Source organism: Amblyraja radiata, chromosome 8 (assembly GCF_010909765.2).
Source record: "Amblyraja radiata isolate CabotCenter1 chromosome 8, sAmbRad1.1.pri, whole genome shotgun sequence".
NCBI classification, from domain to species: Eukaryota; Metazoa; Chordata; class Chondrichthyes; order Rajiformes; family Rajidae; genus Amblyraja; species Amblyraja radiata.
This window is the reverse complement of record NC_045963.1, coordinates 81,595,552-81,620,795: the sequence shown is the minus strand read 5'-3', so window position 1 is coordinate 81,620,795 and position 25,244 is coordinate 81,595,552. Positions and strand designations below refer to the sequence as shown.

Sequence of the window (25,244 nt, the reverse complement as noted above, 5' to 3'; positions counted from 1 at the left end):
ATCACTGTCGTACACGGCATTGTAAGGCATCATCATCGTTGATGGTTTCAACGATGATGATGATGATTTATTAAAATCTGACTGCACATTTTAACCAGATGTGATTTTTTTTAAATTACAAATCTCAAATTGTGGAGTACAGAGGCAAATAAATGATGGGTCTTTGTCCCAAATATTATGGAGGGCACTGTAGGTAGCAAATAATGCTAATTGTATGAAATGAAAAGCTTGTCTTGCCCTTTTTAGTGCAAATAAGTGGCTAGTTGAAAATTAATACCAGAGCATCACGTTACTTGAAACTCAAACCAAAGCAATGACTTGGGTGAAACTACAGACACGGATGAAGGTTTCAAATCCTGGTCATTGAACATATTGAGAATTGCACTTTGTTTCAGCCTCAACAGAATCTGAAATGTTTGATTGCATGGATTCTCTCCTGTGGGTACATTTTCACTGCATTTGAATACAGATATTTAAATATAAGATGAGATGGATGGATTCCATCAATCTGCTAGAGTTGATGGTTTCATTGCAGAATCATCATTATTGTGGAAGAGGACGTCATCGGGCTCACCTACACCACACTACAACAGCTCTTTGTACAACAGTTCCTTTTATCCAGCTTTTTTATCTGTAGATCTATTTTTCCTCCATCTGCCCACGCAGTTCGCTCGGTGCAGCTATCATTTTTGTGGATGATCAACCATGATCACATTGAATGGCGGTGCTGGCTCAAAGGGCCGAATGGCCTACTCCTGCACCTATTGTCCATTGATCTTTGTTGCTATTACAGGTCACAAGCATTCTGTGAAGGAAAAAATCATTCTCTCACACCCTTTGCTTTGTGTTCTAGTTCCTTGCATATTTTGCTGATGACCAACAGCTGCCTTGCAAAGCTCTGTACGCATCCTCCATGAATTTGGTGTCCAGAATTGGTTGCCAGTTGTGGTCAAATCAATGTATTTTTTAAGGTTTGACATAACCTCTGGTTTTGGACTCTGCCTCTATTTGAGAAACCCAACTCTATACTTATTTTTTTTAATGATCTAATATTTAGATGTTTTTATATGAAGTTTAACGAAGAGTACATGGCATCCACTGTTGCGACCAACAGGGTATCTGCCCTTTGATACCATGGGCTCCCATCTTTAGCAGCCTTATTCAAAGGCTTTCTGAAAATCTATGTAAACAACATCCACTGACTCTCCTTTGTCTGTCCTGCTATTTACTTCTTCAAAGAATTCAAGCAGATTCATCAGGCGAGATCACAAAGCCATGCTGACTTTGGCCTATTTTATCATGAACTTCTAAGTACATCCTTTATAATGGACTCAAATCTTACCAACCACTGAAGTCACACTAACTGGCCTATAGTTCCCACTATTCTGCTTTCTTGTTCAGCGGGGTAATATTTGCAATTTCCCAATTGCCTGGAATGGATGCAAAAATGGGCTAATATAAAACGAGTGTGAACGGGTGATCAATGGTCAGCATGGAATCTGCTGGCTGTCGGGCCTGTTTCCATGCTGTATCTCTAAACTAGTGTCTCTTTTTGGACATTATTTTAAATTAACATAAAATCTGTCGATGTTATTTAAACATTAAAAAAAGAATTGTATGGTACGTTTGCATGATTGGAATTGTGATAACATTCAATAGATGTACTCTACCATCCAGGTCGTTGGAGGCCTAGACATCCACAAAAAGATGGTGGTTGATGTGTGACCTCTTCAAGACTCCACCCAACACTTCTGCTTTCTTCTCCATTTCTGAAGATCTGCCCAAAATGTCCAGCAATGCTTTGTGTATTTAATGGAAGTATTTTCTCTGTGAAGCCACTTTTTCCAACATGAGCCTCAAGAAGCCAACGAAGTGTTATTGAACTTCAACTCTCTCAATAACCCAGTGTAGCACTTTACAATCTGAAGGACAGCTGAAAAGGATCATCTCGGTGTGGTGGAGGGGCAGGGTTGGATTTTTATTTATTTCATTCTCATCTTTTATAATAAGGACGTATAATCTAATAGCTTTGTAAATGTAAAAGTAGTAATTTGGGCTTCAATAAACGACGGAGACTTGATTTAAAATAAAGTAGTCTACGAAGTGCCAAGCATGGATTACACAAACCATTTTAAAATACTTTTGTCATTTGTTTTTATTGGGTTCCCCATGATGTATTTCATTTCGCAATAGATTAAAAAAAACTATTGGAAAAATAATTGATTCTTGTGAGCAGGGTTTACTTATACTATTGTTTTGGTATGTCGACTGTAAACATTGCTTCTGATAGCTATTTACATGTTAATAAATGTTCCTTTTTAGGGACAATATCTTTAGCTAGTTTATCTTTCAGTAATTCCTCTAGCATAATGTGGATGCCAAGAACTTTACTCAAGTATAAATGGCAGGGTGGTTAGGTGGTAGATCTTTGGTATGGTAACCTGGTGAGAATATCAGACATTTAACCACAAGTCATTATCTTTGCAGTTACATTGCTTAAACAATTTAACTTGCAGGGAAACTTGGCTTGGGAAAAAAAACATGACTCTATAATTAGCGATGCAGTTCATTGCACTCTACAGATTGGAAATCGTCTTAATCTTGTATTTTAGATGGATGCCCTTTTCAATTGGAACTTTTGCGTCTTGTGAACCACGTGTGATGTTAGTGCATGTGCAGCGAGCGGTTTCTGCGTCCGATTACGGTCCATTTGGTTATAGTAAACAAAGCTTACAACAATTAGCTTCTTAATCCAGACTCTCCATTTTAACAAGACTTCTGTTGGGAAAAGGGGTGGGCTAGATTTCTCTTTCTGCAAAGGTTATTCACGTGCCTCTGTACTGTTGCTGTTCCTTCATTTAAGTGCTGCACACTGGTGGGCTCTGACTGCGCGAGAGATCCAGGTGCTTGGTGTCCTTGCATGATAAACTTTTTGCATGTAGATTGACTGATGTTCCTCTTGTTTACATAAATTACAATGTTCATATAAAAGTTGCCAAATGTTGGTAAATGTTGAAGAAAAGAAAAAACTCCACTAACTTTCTTCCTCTGGATCAGTACATGGCTTGTAATTCATAGCCAGTCGTATCTGCTCCAGTGTCAATGGCCATGTGCTCTGTTTCAAGGGGGAATCTAGTCTTGTGAATTTATTTGTACATATTTGTTAGTCATGTAGGGAAAATGTTCCCTTTGCTTGTGCATAATTTGACTGCAGTCTGAACTAGTGTACATCTTTTTCCTTAAAACAATGGAATGTTTTTAGTTTTATGTAGGGGGGGGGGGGGGGGTTGAAAAAGTGAATGTTGAGTTTTCTTCTGCATGTTGCATTATATGCGGTGGGACTATTGGAACCTTCATACTGTATAAGTAAATGGAAAATAAAAATTTGAAACGGTTTTGCTTTTAGTCCTTCAGCTATTTACTTGATATCTAGTCAGCTTAGATGAGAGTGTAGTATCAAACCAGTAGGCAAAGGACGCACAGGTGCTGGTTTACACTGAAGATAGACATAATACTAAAGTCTCTCTTCAATTTAAACCAGCAGTTCCTTCCTACACAAATACTAGGGTAATTCAGTGGGTCAGGCAGCATCTCGAGAGTGCAAAATCCTGGAGTAACTCAGCTGCATTACTCCAGCATTTTGTCTATCGTTAGTAGGTATAGAAGATAGACACAAAAAGCCGGAGTAACTCAGCATCTCTGGAGACAATGAATATGTGATGTTTCGAGTCAAATCCCTTCAGACAGTCGGGGAACGAGAGATATAGAAGGTATAGACTTGCCTAGTGATCATGGCCTTGGAATAATGAGACTAACTGACAGCAGCCAATGTAATAAATGTGAAGCTGTTTATTGTCCAGACACGCAATAGTAATTGAGGAAAAGTTCTTGTTCTTTGGTTGCAGCACAGCCAAACGGATTTTTCATCATTAAATCTGTATGGTTCATCTACAGTCCAATAAGGTGCAAATTCAAAGCAGAAGTTCACCACACGCTCAGAAACGCTCAGCTGCTCTGCTCGCCACAGCTCGAATGTTACCGTAAACCTTCGACGGAGGGCTTCCTAATTTAACAAAAAAAAAATTAGATATCAGCTTCTTGTCAACCATCCAAATAAATTTCACAGGTCAGTGACTGAGATTCAGGAACTAAAAGCATTGCAGGGGAGATTCTCAAATCTTGGTCATACTTTAGTTTTGAACTGATTAACTTGCTTGGTATGCTTATTCCAGCAGAGACAAAACTGCTTGAGGCAGGAAGCAAGCTCAAGGTTGATCTACTTTGAGTAATTGAACATAGTTTGGCAGTCCATTGGTTTGCTCCAGTTGACTACAGAATTAACCCACTCAAGTACATATGCCAGCACTTTATTAAAACACTCTCCCCCTACATATCCAAACCTTTGGTTTTCTAATCTTTTCCAATTACATTTAAATATTTGCTCTTTTATTGACATGGTCCATTTTATAGCCACCTATTTGTCCCATCGCTTTAATGTCCTTTGCATTCTTTAGTGCAATCACATCATTCCTATGGTGACCAGAACTGAACACAATGCAAACCCAGGAAGTTTTTATACCATTCTGGCATGACTACTGTGTGGGGGAGGGAAAACTCAGACCAAGTCACCAAACGAGTTAGACAAATTGTTACTGGACTCAAGGGTAGTAATTAATAAAGCAGGAATTAGGAACAATGGCGAGAGATGTCATGACTGCCCATAGAGTAGATAACCAATAGGAAGTTTACTGCCAGAATCTTGCCACCCGATGAATTTGCAGGAAAAAACCCCACTGTCAAATGTACAAAAACAACAAATTAAGTGCACTTGGAACTATCACAATCACCAAATATCAGTATTTCAGTTGGTAGTGCATCTAAAAATGTAACACAAAATACAGTCTCATTTCACTCTGGTAAGAGCACCATGTCAGTTGTTAAAGTTCTCTGGTCGTATGAGACTTGTAATAATTGTTCTCGATGCCACACACATTTTGTCATCAATTCTGCAAACTTTAAATTTACATTTGGTGTAAATCTAACAAAAGAGAATATCAAGTAACATCTTCCTGATCAAACAAAACCCACCCTGAAATCAATTATTATTGCTGCATTGAATGATCAATATTTATGAACCTGAATAGAACTGTATTTAAACATTGAAATTGCTCTCTTTATAGACACTCATCATTTACAGTGAAACACATGGTGTCATGTATTTATAATTTAAAATGTGACATTTCTGAACATTTTAAAGCCTTCATAGACACTGGTTCAAATGCAGGAACTTTTCTTGTTACACAAGTGTCTAATCAGCAAGATCATACCTAGAATAAGGTTGCAGATCGCTGTCCGAGCCATCTTAATGTTCTGAAAGGAGCCCAGAATGTGCACTTTCCTGTTGAGAAAGGATTAGTTTAGTTAAGAGATACAGCGCGGAAACAAGCCCAACAAGTCCGCGCCGACCAGTGATCTCTGCACATTAACACTACCCTACACACACTAGGATTACACCAAACCAATTAACCTACATACCTGTACGTCTTTGGAGTGTGGGAGGAAACCGAAGATCTCGGGGAGAAGGTACAAACCGCACCCATAGTGGATATGGAACCTGGGTCTCCAGCGCTGCACCACCCAGCCGCCCACGGATCAGTAATGTTTTTTTTCACATGCACAATCATGACATCAAGCATACAATTCTCTATTCAACTTAAAACAAGCTGAGAAACTGCATTAGGGGCCTGTCCCACTTTCACGACCTTTTATACTCGTGGACATTTTTCATCAGGCTAGAAAAAACGCCCCGACCTACTTGATGCCACGAATAGCATCACGGCCTGCTACGAGTGTCAGTCAAGGGCAAACTCGGCAGAGGTCGTGAAAGTGGGACAGGCTCTTTATTGACCTCCAGTTATCCTGAATAAATTGCTTAAAAAGACAATGAATGACAGGTTATATATCTAGCTGCTTTCCTCACAAATGTTCTAGTGGAGACATGGAATATTTTGCAAAAGACTAAAAATTGTCTGTTTCACAGTTAATGGATGTGTGCTCACCTTACTCTGACCCTGCTTCAGTTTGTGTGATGACCTTTTAAAAAACTACACATTTTGAACATCAATGGAGAAAAGTTCTCTTTTAAATAAATAATAATTGCTGTTGAAACAAGTGGATAACTGGTGGGGACAAATTTTTCCTTTGCCTCTACTGTGAATCGTGCAAGAGTTTGAAAATATAGAGCGAACACATAGAACAAGGTGTCAAAGAAAGAAGAGGCAGGTAGAATAACAACACTTGGACAGCTACATGTTTTAAAGGTTTGTGGGAAGGCGGGACTAGCTTTGATGGGACATCTTGGTCAGCGTGGATGAGTTGGGCCAAAGGGCCAGTTTCTATGCTGTATGTCCGACTAGGAAATGGTTCAAGGTCCAGAAACAAAGCAAGATACGAGTCTATTTAAAATGGTGCTAAATGCAAAGAAACATGAAGCCTGCAGACTGTAAAGGTCAGGGTATCGGGCACAGAATGAGCTGGGACAATGTCATCTGTCGAAGTCAGATCATCTGGACAAGACATTAAACCTAAACACTAAAGGTATTAAAAACATGATTTTCAAAACAAATCAGCATGGAATGTGGCAATAAGAATGGGTGACGAAGCAATTAAATTAGCAGCAGAACAAATTAAAATATAGAGAACATGAAGAGATTCGAGCGCTCAAAGGATCTGTTCACAGAGCAAGAAGATTTCAAGACTTAATTGTTACCTGAACAATGAAATTCTTACTTGTGCTGCAATACAAAACTACTTGTATGAACGTCGCAGACCAATGGAAACAAGACTGAATGAGTAAAGCATTGTGTTGGGTGAAGGGATAAACCTGTTAATTACACTGCAAGGTTAAAAAAGCAAGCAGGATTAGGAGAAAGAGAACCTGTATTCAATAGGGTAAGCAGCAAGGTAAGCCAAAAATAGACGCAAAGTGCTGGAGTAACTCAGCGGGCCAGGCAGCATCTTTGGAAAAAAGGTAAGCTTCTGGTTTCAAGGAATAGACTGACTACCTCTGGTGCCTCAATACCAGAGACCTGGGTTTGATCCTGTGACCATGTGGTTTTCCTCCAGGTGCTCTGGTTTCCTCCCACATCCCAAAGACATGCAGGTTTGCAGGTTAATTGAGCTCTGTAAATTACCCCTAGTGCACAGGGGGTGGATGATAAAGTGGGATAATACAGAACTAGTGCGAATGGGTTGGCGTGGACTCGGGGAGCTGAAAGGCCTGTTTACATGATTTCAAATCAATTCAATCATATTCATTAAACATTGCTTTTTTATATAGGTACATATTCATAAAATTTGTTGGACTAGTGACAAATAAACCAGTATTCAAGGGTTTGTTATGACTAAGAACAGGTCTTCAGTTAAAATAGCCTGCAATGCACAGGATCACACAAGTGATTCACATATATTAATGATTTGGAAGAGGGAATTAGCGACACTAGCAAGTTTGCGGATGACATAAAGCTGGGTGGCAGTATGAACTGTGAAGAGGATGTTAGGAGGTTGCAGGGTGACCTGGACAGGTGGAGTGATTGGGCAGATGCGTGGCAGATGCAGTATAATATAGATAAATGTGAGGTTATCCACTTTGGTGGCAAAAACAAGGGGCAGATTATTATCTCAATGGGGTTAGGTTAGGTAAGGGGGAGGTGCAGCGAGACCTGGGCGTCCTTGTACACCGGTCACTGAAAGTTGGCTTACATGTACAGCAGGCAGTGAAGAAAGCTAATGGAATGTTGGCCTTCATAACAAGAGGACTTCAGTATAGGAGTAAAGAGGTTCTTCTGCAGTTGTACCGGGCTCTGGTGAGACCACATCTGGAGTATTGCGTACAGTTTTGGTCTCCTAATTTGAGGAAGGACATCCTTGTGATTGAGGCAGTGCAGCGTAGGTTCACGAGATTGATCCCTGGGATGGCGGGACTGTCATATGAGGAAAGATTGAAAAGACTAGGCTTGTATTCACTGGAGTTTAGAAGGATGAGGGGGTATCTTATAGATACATATAAAATTATAAAAGGACTGGACAAGCTAGATGCAGGAAAAAAATTCCCAATGTTGGGCGAGTCCAGAACCAGGGGCCACAGTCTTAGAATAAAGGGGAGGCCATTTAAGACTGAGGTGAGAAAAAACTTTTTCCTCCAGAGTTGTGAATTTGTGGAATTCCCTGCCACAGAGGGCAGTGGAGGCCAAATCACTGGATGGATTTAAGAGAGAGTTAGATAGAGCTCTAGGGGCCAGTGGAATCAAGGGATATGGGGAGAAGGCAGGCACGGGTTATTGATAGGGGACGATCACCCATGATCACAGTGAATGGCGGTGCAGGGCCGAATGGCCTCCTGCACCTATTTTCTATGTTGGTCACTTGGCATACATGTTTCTTGGCATTTTGTAATCGCTTCTGAAAATTGTTCCCTCAAAAGTGAAAAAAAATGCAGCCAATACTGAGACACCCATTTACCATTCACGGTCTGAAGAAGGGTCTCGACCCAAAACGTCACCTATTCCTTCGCTCCATAGATGCTACCTCACCCGCTGAGTTTCTCCAGCATTTTTGTCTACCATTCACATCCATAGGTTCTCGGAGCAGAATTAGACCATTCGGCCCATCAAGTCTTCTCCGTCATTCAATCATGGGTGATCTGCCTTTCCCTCTCAACCCCAATCTCCTGCCTTCGCCCCCATAACCCCCGACACATTTCAGTGGACATTTTTTAAGGCAGAGATAGATAGATTCCAGATTAGTACAGGTGTCAGAGGTTATGGGGAGAAGGCAGGAGAATTGGGTTAAGAGGGAGCTAGATCAGCCATGAATGAATGGCAGAGTAGACTTGAGGGGCCGAATGGCCCAATTCTACTCCTATTCCTTGACACCCAATGACTAAATTCTTCTACCTCTCCAACCAGCTTAAGACACAAGTCGGGACTCTAATACGGTTAAATTTAAATGAGGAACTGACTGAGAACCGTACATTCTCCTCAAACACCAAAGGATGGACTTTTTATTAAAAAATGTTTTGGCCACAGCTTTTTGGAGAGTGCCCATGGACGGTTGCTGTCACTAGCTTTCCTTGGCAGCCCTTATCAAGATATAATTGTGAATTCAACATGCCATGACATTTAGTCACTGCACTAAATGGAACCAGAGAGTTTTCCAACGCAAATGATTGGAGTTAGATTACAATTTCTATAGAAATTAGATTATGCCAAATGCTCCTGCAAACATTATTCAGATTAATTAAAGATATTTTGGAGGATCAGTAGTGTATTTTGCTTCAACTGAGTGTTTGACAGCACTGGGCCTGTACTCACTGGAGTTTAGAAGGATGAAACGTACCGAAATATTGAAAGGCTTGGATAGAGTGGATGTGGAGAGGATGTTTCCACTAGTGGGAGAGTCTAGGACCAGAGGTCATAGCCTCAGAATTAAAGGACATTCCTTTAGGAAGGAGATGAAGAGGAATTCAATACCACACAAGGCTGTGGAGGCCAAGTCAATGGATATTTTTATGGCAGAGATAGATTCTTGATTAGTGCGGGTGTCGGGAGTTATGGGGACAAGGCAGGAGAATGGGGTTAGGAGGGAGAGATAGATCAACCATGATTGAATGGTGGAGTAGACTTGATGGGCCGAATGGCCCAATTCTGCTCCTATCACATATGACCTTATGAACCGACAATGCTGAAGCACATATTGGAAACTTACACATTTATTGAAATTGGTGATAGCTTAATTGACACATAATGCTGGATTTTGTGTCGACAGACACAGAGAGAGAGAGAGACACACACATATTTTGAATATCCCTTTTAAATTGGAGGCAAGAATTCGATCCTCGTTGTAAGCCTTTTGTTATTAGTTTAGAGATACAGCGCGGAAACAGGCCCTTCGTCACACCGAGTCTCCACCGACCCCTGCACACTAACACAATCCACACACACACACACGCACGCACAGAGAACACATGCACACGCGCACACACAGAGAGAGAGACACACACGCAGAGAAAGAGACACGCACACACACAGATAGAGACACACTCACGAAGGCTCCCAACCCAATAAGTCATCTCTCCATGTTCTCCAGAGATGCTGCCTGACCTGCTGAGTTACTCCTGCACTTTGTATAATCCAACATCTGCAGTTCATTTTTATTCCATTATTTAATAACACATTTTGTACTTACGAGTCAGCAAGAACGATTCTTGTTCTGGTTACATTTTCTATTGTAAATTTTGTTTTACCACCTTTGCCAGCAATGCGTCCTATTGCTCTTGAAAGATGATCACCTTTTAATGGTTTAACTACAGGAAGGAATCGTAAATAAGAACTATTCATTATGTACTTAGGCATGACATCAGCAGAACTAGTTCAGAGAACTTTTTTTTTAAATGGAGAAACATGTCCAAATCAACACAATGTGGGCAACTCATCTAAACTCAATGCCAGCATATATTTCAAGAGGGCTTGTATACAAAAACAGGGATGTAATGCTGAGGCTCTATAAGGCGCTGGTCAGGCCACATTTGGAGTATTGCGAGCAATTTTGGGCACCATATCTAAGGAAGGATGTGCTGACTCTGGAGTGGGTCCAGAGGTTTACGAGAATGATCCCAGGAATGAGTGGGTTAACCTATGATGAGCGTTTGTCGGCACTGGGCCTGTACTCGCTGGAGTTTAGAAGAATGAGGGGGAAACTCATTGAAACTTACAAAATAGTGAAAGGCCTGGATAGAGTGGATGTGGAGAGGATGTTTCCACTAGTGGGAGAGTCTAGGGAGAAGTGGTCACAGCCTTAGAATTAAAGGATGTTCTTTTAGGAAGGAGATGAGAAATTTATTTAGTCATAGGGTGGTCTTCTTCTTCTTGCATATGGCGTGCACAGCCTAAAGTTGTAGGACAACTTGTTCTATTTGATCTTATTTGATTGTGCACGCCGGGTTGATTGCATTCATGAAACAGGGCAGACCACGTGAAGGTTGCAATCTTCCACCCCATAGGGTGGTGAATCTATGCAATTCTTTGCCACTGATGGCTGTAGAGGCCACAAGTCAGTGGATATTTTAAGGCAGAGATAGATTCTTGATTAGTACGGGTGTCATAGGGTATGGCGAGAAGGCAGGAGAATGGGGTTAGGAGGGAGAGATAGATCAGCCATGATTGAATGGAGGAGTTGACTTGATGGGCCGAATGGTCCAATTCTACTGCTATTCCTTATGAACTCCAATGTTGCCCATTGCTACCTCTGCCTCGGTCCCAGGCTGAAATACCCATTGAATGCCTTAGTCCCTGTCAACATTAAACTGGCCTGCACCCTGGCACCCCCACTTCAGTCAGACGGAAGAAGAGTCTATTCATGTTCTCAGTTCAGTCGAGTTTATTACCGTAAAAGCTTTTGTAAAGACAGCTCAGGATTTGTCAGTAACACATTGGCCAAAAATAAGCAGATTAATGCCCATAAAATTCACTGATCTTTAGTGGCAGAATGAGGTGATTGGATTCTAACAGTTACAGGATACAGCTTAATTTATTATCACGTGTTCCGAGGTACAGTGAAAAGCTTTTGTTGCGAGCTACCGGTCAGGCGAAAGACAATACATGATTACAATCGAGCCATTTAGTGTACAGATACATGATAAGGGAATAACATTAAATGCAGAGTGAAACCAGCAAAGTCCGATCAAGGATAGTCTGAGGGTCACCAATGAGGTAGATAGTAGTTCAGCACTGCTCTCTGGTTGTGGTAGGATGGTTCAGTTTCCTGATAACAGCTGGGAAGAAACTGTCCCTCAATCTGGAGGTGTGTGTTTCCACACTTCTGTACCGTTTGCCCGATGGGAGAGGGGAGAGGAGGGAGTGGCCAGGGTGCGACTCATCAATGATTATGCTGCTGGCCTTGCCGAGGCAGCGTGAGGTATAAATTGAGTCAATAGAAGGGAGGTTGGTTTGTGTGTAGACTCAACGGGACAAGCAGCTTCTCTGGAGAGAAGGAATGGGTGACATTTCGGGTCGACCTTCAATTTAAACCAGCATCTGCAGTCCTTTCCGACACAGCTTGGTTTGTGTGATGGTCTGGGCTGCGTCCACAATTCGCTGCAATTTCTTGCGGTCTTGGATGGAGCTGTTCCCAAACCAAGCTGTTATACATCTCGATAAAATGCTTTCTCAAGATGCCGACCGACCCACTGGGTTACTCCAGTACTTTGTGTCTGCTTTTGTAAACCTGCATCTGCAGTTTCACCCAGAGAGTGGTGAGTGTGGAATTCTCTGCCTCAAAGGGCAGTGGAGGTTGGTTCTCTGGATGCTTTCAAGAGAGAGTTAGATAGAGCTCTTAAAGATAGGGGGATATGGGGAGAAGGCAGGAACGGGTTTCTGATTGGGGATGATCAGCCATGATCACATTGCTGGCTCGAAGTGGCGAATGGCCTACTCATGCACCTATTGTCTATTGTCTCCTCTTTAATTTGTTATTGGTTCATCCTCTTCCCCCAACAGCCTTGAAATATTTCAAGTCCATTCATGGCTGTACCTCGGACAATCACTGTAACCTCTCCCAGGCCTACAGTTCACACCGTCGCCCGTCAAAGCACTAACCATAACATCCCACCTTCCCTTCACTAGACCATGCATCAGCCATCAAGCCGTCTCCCCAGTCTCTCCACTTCTCCTCAACCCCATTCCCAAATTCACTTCCGACCAAGATTTCCTCCAAATACTTTCAACGCCACACATCCCAGATGAATGCATCGTTTATCAAGTCAAATTTTGTCCAGTCAAGTGAATGTAGTTTAAAACGGTCAAAGCCTGTCCCATCAAAAGTGAAATAACATTCACAATATACTCACCATCTGTAATATGGAAGGTTTCTAGGAACAGGTCATCTAGTCGAATTAATGCCAAGGCATCCTGTAAATTAGAAAGACAAAATAAATGAGGATTAACAACCTGTGATTGTTGGCTGAATCTCCCAAAGCAGCAGTGGCGCAGTGGTAGAGTTACTGCCCCATAGCACCAGAGATCCAGGTTCTATCCCGACTACAGGTGATGCCTGTATGGACTTTGCAAGTTCTCTGTGACTGGGTGGGTTTCCAATGAGTGCTCCGGTTTCCTCCCACATCCCTAAGACGTTCCTTTAGGTCGAGACTCTTGTTCAGCTTCAGACTGATGTGGGGGGGGGGGGGGAAGAAGAAAGGAAGTCTACACCCCAGCGGTATGAACATTGACTTCTCCAATTTCAGGTTGTCCTTGCCAAAGATCCTATAGCGAGCAAGATAGTCCACGTCTGCTAAATGCAATGGGCTGACGTGTAGTACACAACGGAGCGGAACGCGGGCCATTTCTTCGTCCATTTCAGTAACCCGACCCGACTTTGTATATCCCTGTCGCAGTGTAATCGGGCATGAGGGGGAACAGTTTGCGTGTGTGATATAGGGTTAGAATCATACTGTTCAATCATAATTCTGTTAAATTTTGTTAAAGATTAATATGTTAACAAATTATGATTCTGTTAATTGTCTTTTTTAAATGGCTCATGTGCTGTGTTTGAGTTGATGTTTGTATTACACTTGCACTCTGTAATTCATCTAATCACACTGTTCACAACTGCGATATTTGGAGAATAATAGCAAGATGAAGATTCCAGTTGCTCTTGGAAGGTTCCTTAATTTTTTTTGTGTCCATGGAATCGTTTTTCAACAATAAAATGGGTCTAGTCTTCCCAATAGCCAGAGAGTGGATGAGATCTGTCTGTAATGGTGGGGTTATCTACATGAAGTATTTAACAAATTGTTTTAAGCAAGATTAACAAATGATATATAACTTGAGGATGATTTTATTCAGCGAGCATACAACTGATTAGATTGTGTAGGAAAGAACACACATACATGAATGGGATATAGATGTATATAATATAACACACATTATATATATTTCTCCAGATTTGTATCTATAATGATAAACTTTATTTCGGACACAAGACCCAGACAAGGGGCAAGATTACATAAAAATACATTGCAAACCTCCCCGCAACTTTACCCTGGCCGTGCTGATCCGGGCCAGACTCCCCACACGCTGTGGAAGGAACATAGGCATCCTTTTGCTTTTTATTGCGAGGCAGAAAAAAATGAGAAGATTTTTACCAAAGATGTTTGATTTTTAAGAGGATGTTTCCGTAATCGGCTTGTCTCCGCACTAGTATCTTTGCTCCGCGATGTGATCTTTAGTGCGGAGACGGATGCCGGTTACGGAAAAGGGGCCGAAAATTACCCATGAATCTGCCCACGAACGTACAACGTCTTTTTCGTCGAGTGGACTATCTTGCTCCGCTATAGGATCTTTGGACCTTGCTTTCTCCCTCCTTCCCCTCCCCTTCCCAGCTCTCCCTCAGCCCACTGTCTCCGCCTCTTCCTTTCTTCTTCCCGCCCCCACCTCTGAAGTCTGAAGAAGGGTCTCGACCCGAAACGTCACCTATTTCCTTCTCTCCATAGATGCTGCCTCACCCGCTGAGTTTCTCCAGCACTTTTGTCTACCTTCAAATACAGATGTAGTATTTTCACCCAAACAACTGTACAAATAAAAAAAGGACTCAATAATTAATCACATTTATTATTCTGGGATTAAAGATCTATCTTGACCAAACATACACCATTTTCAGTATATTCCCAAATTGGTGAAAAAATCTCCATTATGGGCTACAAATATCACAATGTCTGAAGTTGTCGGAGCAGAATTAGGCCATTCGGCCCATCAGGTCCACTCCACCATTCAATCATGGCCGACCTATCTTTCCCTCTCAACCCCATTCTCCTGCCTTCTCCCTGTAACCCCCGACACCCGTGACTAATCGAAAATCTGTCAATTTCTGCTTTAACAAAACACAGTCTGTGGCAATGAATTCCACAGATTCTCACCCCCCCCCCCCCCCCCCCTCGCTAAAGAAATTCCTCATCTCCTTCTGACAGGTAATTCCTCACCTCCTTGTATTCTGAGGCCGTGCCATCTGGGCCTAGACTCTCCCACTACTAGAACCATCTTCTCCACATTCACTCACTTTATCGAGGCCTAAAGTCGTCTATAACTGCTGATTGCTAAAGTTCCCATAACACAAACATAGCACCTTTTTTTTGGTGTCAAGATTTGGTAAGGGTTTACTCTATGCAGATGAAAATTGTGAATGAATAGATAAAAAGTATTTTCAATTGAACACGGTTAGAACGCACATTGGGTTTTAATTTGGAGGTGGGTCAGAGGGAAATATATTAAACAGTATTTGTCATTTGCAGGAACATTCTATTCAATTGGCCCATTCTTAGTCGCGTGTGCGACCAAAATTCTGGACAATTGTGGAATACATCTCTTTTCATTCCGAAAGCATTTGCAGGTATTTTGTTTCGTACTGTATATATGATCCATATTTTTTATCAAGTGAAATATTGATGTTATGCTGACAATGTTTGTTTAGGGTCAGAGGTCAAATATGACCGGTCACGTGTATGACCACACGGAAGCATTTTTTCATAACTCAGTTTTTTCTTATAAATTCTTGTGAATTTAAAAAAGCTAGAATTTTCGCATCTTTAGCAGACATGCATTATAGTTGTGTAGGTAGGAAAATGGCAATAAATAAGATTAATCCTGTACAAGATTTTAATTTTTAACGCATTACTTTATGTGATGCCATTTGGTAACGTGTGTGACATTTTGGTTCACTTTCCGAAGAATGACCCATTTGTCCAGCAAATGAGAATAGAGTCAGTATCACAGGACATGGAAACCGACCCTTCAGCTCAACATGTTCATGCCAACTAAGATGCCCAATCTATGCTAGCCCCATCGGCCTACGTTTGTCCCTTTCATGCCCATGTACCTGTCCCAATGTATTTTAATTGTTATAGTACCATGTAGATAAATGATAATGTGAAATGTGACACTGTTTTATCACTAAGCAACATCCTAAACACAAATCCAATCAATATCCATTTCAGTATAAATATGCTGGTGATTAAAGTGATTAGGTTAATCGGGATAATGCAAGTAACTAGAATACCCCACATATAGACACAAACTGTTGGAGTAACTCATCTCTGGAGAAGGACTGGGTTGAGACCCATTCCTTCTCTCCAGAGATGCCACCTGTCCCGCTGAGTTACTCCAGCAATTTGTGTCTATCTTCGGTTTAAACCAGCACCTGCAGTTCCTTCCTATGGAATACCCCACAATGTATGTTTTCTTGCTGTAACTACACGATGACTCATCACCACTCATGAAACGTTGACTTACCTCCACTTGGAATCCAAGAACAAATGCCTTTACAAAGTCTGCCGCCTTCGTAAGCGAAGCTATATCTTGTGTTTCTTTACACGTCTGTGGAACACAGTTGCACAAAAACCTCAGACAACCGATGATATTTGTATACAGAGAATATATGCAAGTTTGAAGAACTGAAGAGTCTGTAGAAAGGTCTCGACCCAAAACGTCACCCATTCCTTCTCTCCAGAGAAGCTGCCTGTCCCACTGAGTTTATGTGATGCCATTTGGTAACGTGTGTGACATTTTGGTTCACTTTTCGAAGACTCGGCTCACTAGGCTCGAAGGGCCGAATGGCCTACTCCTGCACCTAATTTCTATGTTTCTATCCAGCAACATATGATATTTGCAACAACCAACAGATGTTTAGGTCAGACCATGGAAACTTATTCTAGACTATAATATAATAGACTATTCTAGACAATGTCAAACTCCTATTTATTAACTAAAGCTCTGCCTACAATCTCATCCAAACTCGGACCTTGGAATCAGCCCCCCCTCTGCCACAGAATCCTCAACGTTCTGACCCACAGAACACAGTGAGGATGGGTGACAACACCTCCTCCACTGTAATTCTCAAAACTGCGAGGATGCATTCTCAGTCGCGTACTATACTCCCTATTCACACCTGACTGGGTGAGTGGGCAGATGCATGGCAGATTAAGTTTAATGTGGATAAATGTGAGGTTATCCACTTTGGTAGCAAAAACAAAAAGGGAGATTACTATAAATGGCGTCAAGTTGGGAAAAGGGGAAGTACAATGGGATCTGGGGGTCCTTGTACATCAGTCTGAAAGTAAGCATGCAGGTACAGCAGGCAGTGAAGAAAGCGAATGGCATGTAGGCCTTTATAACAAGAGTGGTATAGGAGCAAAGAGGTCCTTCTGCAGTTGTACAGAGCCCTAGTGAGACCACACCTGGAGTATTGTGTGCAGTTTTGGTCCCCTAATTTGAGGAAGGACATTCTTGCTATTGAGGAAGTGCAGCGTAGGTTTACAAGGTTAATTCCCGGGATGGCGGGACTGTCATATGCTGAGAGAATGGAGCAGCTGGGCTTGTACACTGGAGTTTAGAAAGATGAGAGGGGATCTCATTGAAACATATAAGACTGTTAAGGGTTTGGACACTCTAGAGGCAGAAAATATGTTCCCGATATTGAGGGAGTCCAGAACCAGGGGCCACAGTTTAAGAATAAGGAGTAAGCCATTTAGAACGGAGACGAGGAAACACTTTTTCTCACAGAGTGGTGGGTCTGTGGAATTCTCTACCTCAGAGGGCGGTGGTGGCAGGTTCTCTGGATGCTTTCAAGAGAGAGCTAGATAGGGCTCTTAAAAATAGCAGAGTCAGGGGATATGGGGAGAAGGCAGGAACGGGGTACTGATTGGGGATGATCAGCCATGATCACATTGAATGGCGGCGCTGGCTCGAAGGGCCGAATGGCCTGCTTCTGCACCTATTGTCTATGTATCTATGAAAGAATGATCCCAGGAATTAGTGGGTTAACATATGATGAGCGCTTGACAGCACTGGGCCTCTACTCGATGGAGTTTAGAAGGATGAGGGAGGACCTCATTGAAACTTACAGAATAATGAAAGGCATAGATAGAGTGGATGTGGAGAGGATGTTTCCACTGGTGGGAGAGTCTAGGACAAAAGGTCATAGCCTCAGAATTAAAGAATGCTTTTTTAGGAAGGGCCTGAGGAGGAACTTATTTAGTCAGAGGGTAGTTAATCTGTGGAACTCATTGCCACAGACGGCTGTGGAGGCCAAGTCAGTGGATATTTTTAAGGCAGAGATAGATAGATTCTTGATTAGAACGGGTGTCAAGGATTATGGGGAGAAAGCAGGAAAATGGGAGGCAGAGATTAGCCATGATTGAATGCAGAGTAAACTCGTTGGGCCGAATGGCCTAATTCTACTCCTATAACTTGTGAACATTGTGTGAACTGCACACGCTGTCAAGCATATATTCGAGCACGTCATTCTGAAAATAGGAGCACATAAATTAAACTTTGGTTGCAATTAGATAACCGCACTATTCTAAAAAGTGTAAATCAAGCAAGCATGGTGCCTGTATTAAGACCGTAGAGTGCTACAGTGTGTAAATAGGCCCTTCGGCCCAACTTGCCCACACCGGCCAACAATGTCCCAGCTACACTAGTCCCATCTGCCTGCGTTTGGCCCACATCCCTCCAAACCCGTCCTAACCAACTTAAGGAATATTCATAGTTATTTTGAACACAGAAAACTGGACTCTATATACATCGAAACAGAAAATAGGTGCAAGAGGTGGCCATTTGGTTTTAAAATCTTAGTTTTAAATGGCCTCCCCTTTATTCTTAGACTGTGGCGTCTGGTTCTGAACTCCCCCATCATTGGGAACATTTTTCCTGCATCTAGCTTGTCCAGTCATTTTATAATTTTATACGTTATAAAAGGACTGGACATAAATTTTGGAGCGAAATCTTTGAAATTTTCACAAAATTACTTAAGATAAAACTTGATCCCAACAGTGAAATGATTATATTCGGATTAATGGAAGACGAGAATAAACTGAATATGTTTCAAAAATCTTTCCTTAATTATGGTTTAATAACGCAAAAAAACTTATACTTATATTTTGGAAAAATACATCGATACCAACGCTTAAAATGTGGATTTCAAACATGTTGGAAGCCTTAATCTTGAAGAAATGCGATTCCTCCTAACAGACAAAGTAGACCAATTCTTAAGGATTTGGTCTCCATTTGTCGACCTTACAAGCAAATGGTGCAACACAAACGTAGAAATGATCTATTTCAGGATTGGGTGAATGGTGGTCAAGAATAACAAATAGCTATCTCTCCTTTATTCTTCTGCTTTCTACCTCTCCTTCTTTTCTCTCTATTTTCTTTCTTTTCTCCTTTCCTTTTTCTCACCTTCCGGTATCACGCAGCTCTCTATTTCTTTTCTATTCTCTTTCTGTCTCCTTTACTGTTAAAAAAATAAAATAAATAAGAAGCTGTACATGAAATGTAACATGTCAATATATACTGGGTATCTACGGTACCATATTATTGTACTTACTTCTAATAAAATTAAAATAAAAAAATAAAAGGACTGGACAAGCTAGATGGAGGAAAAATGTTCCCAATGATGGGGGAGTCCAGAAGTTCCGAAAGTATAAGCAGCCACATGAAGGATAACCCTTTAATTCTGAGCGACAGATCATCCCCAGTGTACAACACACTCCCACAGGTTCGCAATAACCAACCTGATCTCCCGGTGGCTCAGCACATCAACTCCCCTCCCATTCCGAATCCGACCTTCCTGTCCTGGGCCTCCTCCATTGCCAGAGTGAGGCCCACCATAAATTGGAGGAGCAGCACCTCATGTTTCGCTTGGGTAGTTTACACCCCAGCGGTATGAACATTGACTTCTCCAATTTCAGGTAGTCCTTGCTTTCTCCTTCCTTACCCCCCCCCCCCCCCCCCTCCTTCCCAGCTCTCCCACAGCCCACTGTCTCCGCCACTTCCTTTCTTCTCCCCCCCACATCAGTCTGACCCCGAAATGTCGCCTATTTCCTTCGCTCCATAGATGCTGCCTCACCCGATGAGTTTCTCCAGCATTTTTGTCTACCTCCCACAGCAATGTTCCTGCTACTGCCATTCACATATCAGCTACATTTCTCATTATTCTTACCTTGATTTCAACATTTCTGGTTTTCAAGTTGAACCTTACTTGAAGGTGCAAATGTTCAACAACAGGGGTAAAGATTTTCAACCAGTTCTCTTTCAGGGGAGTATATCTATGTGCGGGAACGGGAATTTTACGAATTTCTTCTTTACCATCCTAATAAAAACATAAAAAAGATCAATTAGGGTGAATGCAACCATAACACATATTAAACAATTAGTTTTTAATAAAACATATATATATCACATGTATAGGTGACGTTTCTGTATTTTTTTGCACAACCATGGATTTGTTTTCTGATTGTGTTTTGCATTGACATCTTGTTTTTTTTTTAAGTATTTTTCTTTTAAATATATAATTTATGATTCTGTGTGTTAGCCGAGTCTAAGTCCCAGTAATGCTGCAAGTTTTTCACTGTACCTGTATAAGACCTCTCTAAATTATTTAGTTTAGAGATACAGAATGGACCACCAGGTCCACGCCAACTAATGATCAACCTTACACTGGTAGACAATAATGCTGGAGAAACTCAGCGGGTGAGGCAGCATCTATGGAGTGAAGGAATAGGTGACGTTTCGGGTCTCGACCCGAAACGTCACCTATTCCTTTGCTCCACAGGTGCTCCCTCACCCGCTTAGTTTCTCCAGCATTTTTGTCTACCTTCGATTTTTCCAGCATCTGCAGTTCTTTCTTAAACCTTACACTAGTTCTATGTTTTGCATCCTACACACTAGGGCAATTTACAGAAGCCAATTAATCTACAAACCTACACTTCTTTAGGATGTGGGAGGCAACCAGAGCACCCAGAGGAAACCCATCCGGTTGCAGGGAGAATGTGAAAACACAGACGGCACCTGAAGTCAGCATCAAACCCGGATCTCTGGCGCCGTGAGGCAGCAGCCCTACCCGCTGCGTGACAAGCAGAGATTGAGCAGGAAAATAACCAAAGGGCTGACGAGCACATCAATAAGACCAGTTGTCGATCCTCTGCGTGACAGTGCTTCAGGGCTACACTGTCAGGAGGCGACACCTTTCCCTTGACATCTCTCAGGTGAACGCAGAAGTGCTGGTGTATCACGGCATTGTGCCCAGTGTCCCAGGTCAGCATTTAATCAACTGCTCAACTTCTCACGTTCAATTGATTTTTCTCGCTCACTATTTGCTTGTTTGTTTGTCTCTAAGTCATGAGAAAATGTGAGTTTTGGTATGTTGCTGAATACTCCCAACACACTACAGGTGTATAGTAGTGCAGACTGACTGGTTACATCACAGCCTGGTTGAGTAACTCAACCACCCAGTAATAAAGGAGACTGCAGACACTGGTGGACACTGCCTTAAAAGGGCAACCAGCATCATCAGCGACTCAGCACTCTGACCATGCTCTCCTTTCACTCCTGCTATCAGGAAGGTGGTAGAAGAGTCCATAACAGGTTCAACAACAGCTTCTTCCCAGCAACCGTCAAGCTCTTGAACACTGCACAACACTACTGTACACAGGAGAGTCCAGAACCAGGGGCCACCGTTTAAGAATAAGGGGCAAGCCATTTAGAACGGAGACAAGGAAACACTTTTTCTCACAGAGAGTGGTAAGTCTGTGGAATTCTCTGCCTCAGAGGGCAGTGGAGGCCGGTTCTCTGGATAAGAGAGAGTTAGATAGGGCTCTTAAAGATAGTGGAGTCAGGGGATATGGGAAGAAGGCAGGAACGGGGTACTGATTGTGGATGATCAGCCAGGATCACATTGAATGTCGGTGCTGGCTCGAAGGGTTGAATGGCCTCCTGCTGCACCTATTGTCTATTGTCTAACACTAACCTTACCTAGGATCTTTGGACTGTCTCTTTGGGTGTAGCACAGACTTTGCTTATGCGCTATTACAGTTACCTAGAAATACGGTTGCTGTACAATTGATCATCATATTTTTGTGTGATTGCGATAATGGACCTGCAAGTTTGCATTAACTAAGAAATTGCATGCTACATTGCCAGTTAAACACCCTGAACTGTCAACCCGTATTCAAACATGGATCAGTACAGCTTCAGTCCACATTGTCTGCGCTGAACACGATGCCAGGTCAACTAAACTCCACATGATCTATATCCCTCCTTACCCTTGTGCCTATCCAAAAGCCTCTTAAACGCCATCATCGTTTCCCCAAGGGATATGGGGAGAAGGCAGGAACGGGGTACTGATTGGGCATGATCAGCCATGATCACATTAAATGGTGGTGCTGGCTCGAAGGGCCAAATGGCCTACTCCTGCAACTATTGTCTATCGTATCTGCCTCCACCACCACGCCTAGCAGCGCTTTCCTGACACCCACCACCGTCTGTGTAAAAAAAACCTTGCCTGGCACCTCCTCTCACCTTAAAGCTATGCCCTCTAGTTTTTGACATGTCCACCCTGGGGAAAAAAGGGTTTCCAACGTTCCTAAGGCAACAATCCAACTCTGTGCTACCTTCCCCTGCAGCTAATACCCTTTAATCCTGGCATCGCTCTGGTAAACCTCCTGCACAGGGTGACTGCTCAACATGTTAATGGTAGCACCAGGGGAGAGAAGGGTGGGGTTTTTCGGGAAGGGGGTGAGGAGAGTTGGTGGTATATGGGGACAAGGGAATGGGGTAGGAGAATGGGGGAGTTAATTGGGGCAAATGGGAGTAAATTGGGAGAACGGGGTGTCAGGGTGCAGGTTTAGTTTCGTCGAGAAATACAGCGCGGAAACAGGCCCTTCAGCCCACAACGACCAGCTATCCCCGCACACTAACACAATCCTACACACACAAGGGACAATTTACATTTACACCAAACCAATTAACCTGTATGTCTTTGGAGTGGTATGGCAAGAATATGTGGGAATGGAAGAGGGATCTGGGGCAAGGGGACACAGAGGAACGGGGAGAGGAGGAGGGGGGAGAGGGGAGAGGGGTCAGGGTGAGGACACAGTGGCACAGGGTTGGGGGAGAGGGAGAGAAGGGTTGGGGGTGGGCGAGGATGGGTGGGGGAGAAGTAGAGGGGGGTTTGGGAGGGGATGGGGAGAGGGGGTTGGGGCGGAGAGAGGGGGGGTTTGAGGGTGGGGGCGTGGGGGTTTGTGGGAGGGAGTGGGGGGGGGGGGGAGGGGGTGGTGGGGGAAGAGAGGGAGGGGGTGGGGGGGGAGAGAGGGATGGTGGGGGGGGGGGGGAGGGGAGGGGGGGGGGGGGGGGGAGGGATGGTTGGGGGGGGGGGAGGGAGCGAGGGAGGCGGGGGTGGGGGGGGGGCGGAGAGGGATGGGTGGGGGGGGGGGGGAGGAGGGAGGGGGGGGTGGGGGGGAGAGGGAGGGTGGTGGGGGGGGGAGGAGGGATGAGGTGGGGGGGGGGGAGGGAGGGTGGGGGGGGGGGAGAGGGTGGGGGGGGGGGGGGGGGGGGGGGAGGGATGGTGGGGGGGGGGGGCGAGAGGGAGAGGGGTGGGGGGACAGGGATGGTGTGGGGGGGGGAGGGATGGTGTGGGGGGGGGGGGGAGAGAGGGATGGTGTGGGGGGGGGGAGAGGGATGGTGTGGTGGGTGGTAGAGGGATGGTGTGGGGGGGGGGGGGAGAGGGGTGGTGTGTGGGGGGGGAGAGTGATGGTGTGTGGGGGGGGAGAGGGATGGTGTGTGGGGGGGGAGAGGGGTGGTGTGGGGGGGGGAGAGGGGTGGTGTGGGGGGGGGGAGAGGGATGGTGTGGGGGAGGGAGAGGGATGGTGTGGGGGGGGGAGGGATGGTGTGGGGGGGGGGGGGGGTTTAGAACACGGCCCTGTCAGGGGCGGTGGAGGAGAGCGGCGCCACACTAAGGCAGCAGCATCCTCACCAGCAGGTGCTGCCCGGCGACGGGCGGGAAGTCGGGCCGTTTGCTGCTGGGTTGCTGCTGCTGCTGCGGCGGCTCGGTGTTGCCGGTCTGCATCCTCCGCTTGCGGTGGGGGTGCCGGGCCGCGCTGATGAAGGCCGCACCTCCATCACTACTACACGCCGCCGCCATCGGGGAAAGGCCTCGCCACCCGCCCGAGGACCCCAGGGCTGCCCGCGCCGATCGCCTGCTCCGCTCCCTGCGCTGCCGCAGATAGACCCCTTTCCCAATGACGTCACCCGCCCCCCACATGCGCGCTAGACACTCTCAACACCACCACCATGGATCTGGATGTATAGAAACATAGACAATAGGTGCAGGAGTAGGCCATTCGGCCCTTCGAGCCTGCACCGCCATTGAATGTGATCATGGCTGATCATCCCCAATCAGTACCCCGTTCCTGCCTTCTCCCCATATCACCTGACTCCGCTATCTTTAAGAGCCCTATCTAGCTCTCTCTTTAAATCATCCAGAGAACCGGCCTCCACCGCCCTCTGAGGCAGAGAATTCCACAGACTCACAACTCTCTGGGTGAAAAAGTATTTCCTCGTCTCCATTCAAAATGGCTTACCCCTTATTCTTAAACTGTGGCCCCTGATTCTGGTCTTCCCCCAACATCAGGAACATGTTTCCTACCTCTAGCGTGTCCAAACCCTTAATAATCTTTTATGTTTCAATAAGAATCCCTCTCATCCTTCTAAATTCCAGTGTACAAGCCCAGCTGCTCCATTCTCTCAGCATATGACAATCCCGCCATCCCGGGAATTAACCTTGTAAACCTACGCTACACTCCTTCAATAGCAAGAATGTCCGTCGCAAAATTTGGAGACTAAAACTGCACACAATACTCCAGGTATGGTCTCACTAGGAACAGTCAAAAAACACAACAAGATGCATGAAACATGAAATTAAAGTGACGAGTGTAATGTCCAGGATTGGGGATGTGCGAAGATTGGGGAGGTGGAGGGTCGAGGCTGGGTTCAGTGTGAGCTACGAGGAGGATGCTATGAATTCCACAGTGGCTTGGATAGTTTGGGTGAGTGAGCAGATGTATGGCACATGCAACATAATGTGGATAAATGTGGGGTTATCCACTTTGGGGGCAAGAATAGGAAGGCAGATTATTATCTGAATGGTGTCAGATTAGGATAAGGGGTTGCAATGAGACCTGGGTGTCCTTGTACATTAATCACTGAAAGTAAGCATGTAGGTACAGCAGAAGAAAGCTAATGGCATGTTAGCCTTCATTGCAAGAAGATTTGAGTTTAGGAGCAAGGAGGTCCTACTTCAGTTGTACAGAGCCTTGGTGAGACCACACCTGGAGTATCGACGTGTGCAATTTTGGTTCCTAA

The 25,244-nt window shown here is 44.0% G+C and overlaps 2 protein-coding genes across 3 annotated transcripts in view; one reads left to right on the top strand and one right to left on the bottom strand.

Annotated features, from left to right (window-relative positions):
• The window catches only part of ppp3r1 (protein phosphatase 3 regulatory subunit B, alpha), a 48,916-nt gene extending 45,520 nt beyond the window's left edge, over positions 1-3,396 (top strand). Inside the window, exon 6 of one of the 2 annotated variants that reach the window (XM_033026339.1) lies at positions 1,678-3,396. In XM_033026339.1, the coding sequence (XP_032882230.1) occupies positions 1,678-1,725 (48 nt within the window). In that variant the 3' untranslated portion in view covers positions 1,726-3,396. Of the gene's footprint in view, positions 1-1,659 lie in introns of both variants that reach the window. The other variant, XM_033026338.1, reaches the window with a different exon arrangement.
• Positions 3,397-3,829: 433 nt separating this feature from the next.
• On the bottom strand, positions 3,830-24,062 carry pno1 (partner of NOB1 homolog). The gene is made up of 7 exons (XM_033026337.1): positions 23,857-24,062; positions 20,047-20,196; positions 16,338-16,421; positions 12,905-12,965; positions 10,246-10,363; positions 5,328-5,398; positions 3,830-4,063 (listed from the first exon to the last, which is right to left on the bottom strand). Exons 1-7 carry the CDS (start codon positions 24,022-24,024, stop codon positions 3,996-3,998), a joined length of 720 nt encoding a protein of 239 aa, XP_032882228.1. The 5' UTR covers positions 24,025-24,062; the 3' UTR covers positions 3,830-3,995.
• Positions 24,063-25,244: the final 1,182 nt, after the last annotated feature.

Coding starts and splice junctions, on each gene's coding strand:
- pno1 (XM_033026337.1), bottom strand. CDS start 24,024: ATGGCGGCGGCGTGTAGTAGTGATGGAGGTGCGGCCTTCATCAGCGCG. Junction 16,422..20,046: donor CCAGAAATGTTGAAATCAAG/GTAAGAATAATG, acceptor TGTGTTCCACAG/ACGTGTAAAGAAACACAAGA. Junction 10,364..12,904: donor AACCTTCCATATTACAGATG/GTGAGTATATTG, acceptor TCCTTCCTGTAG/TTAAACCATTAAAAGGTGAT.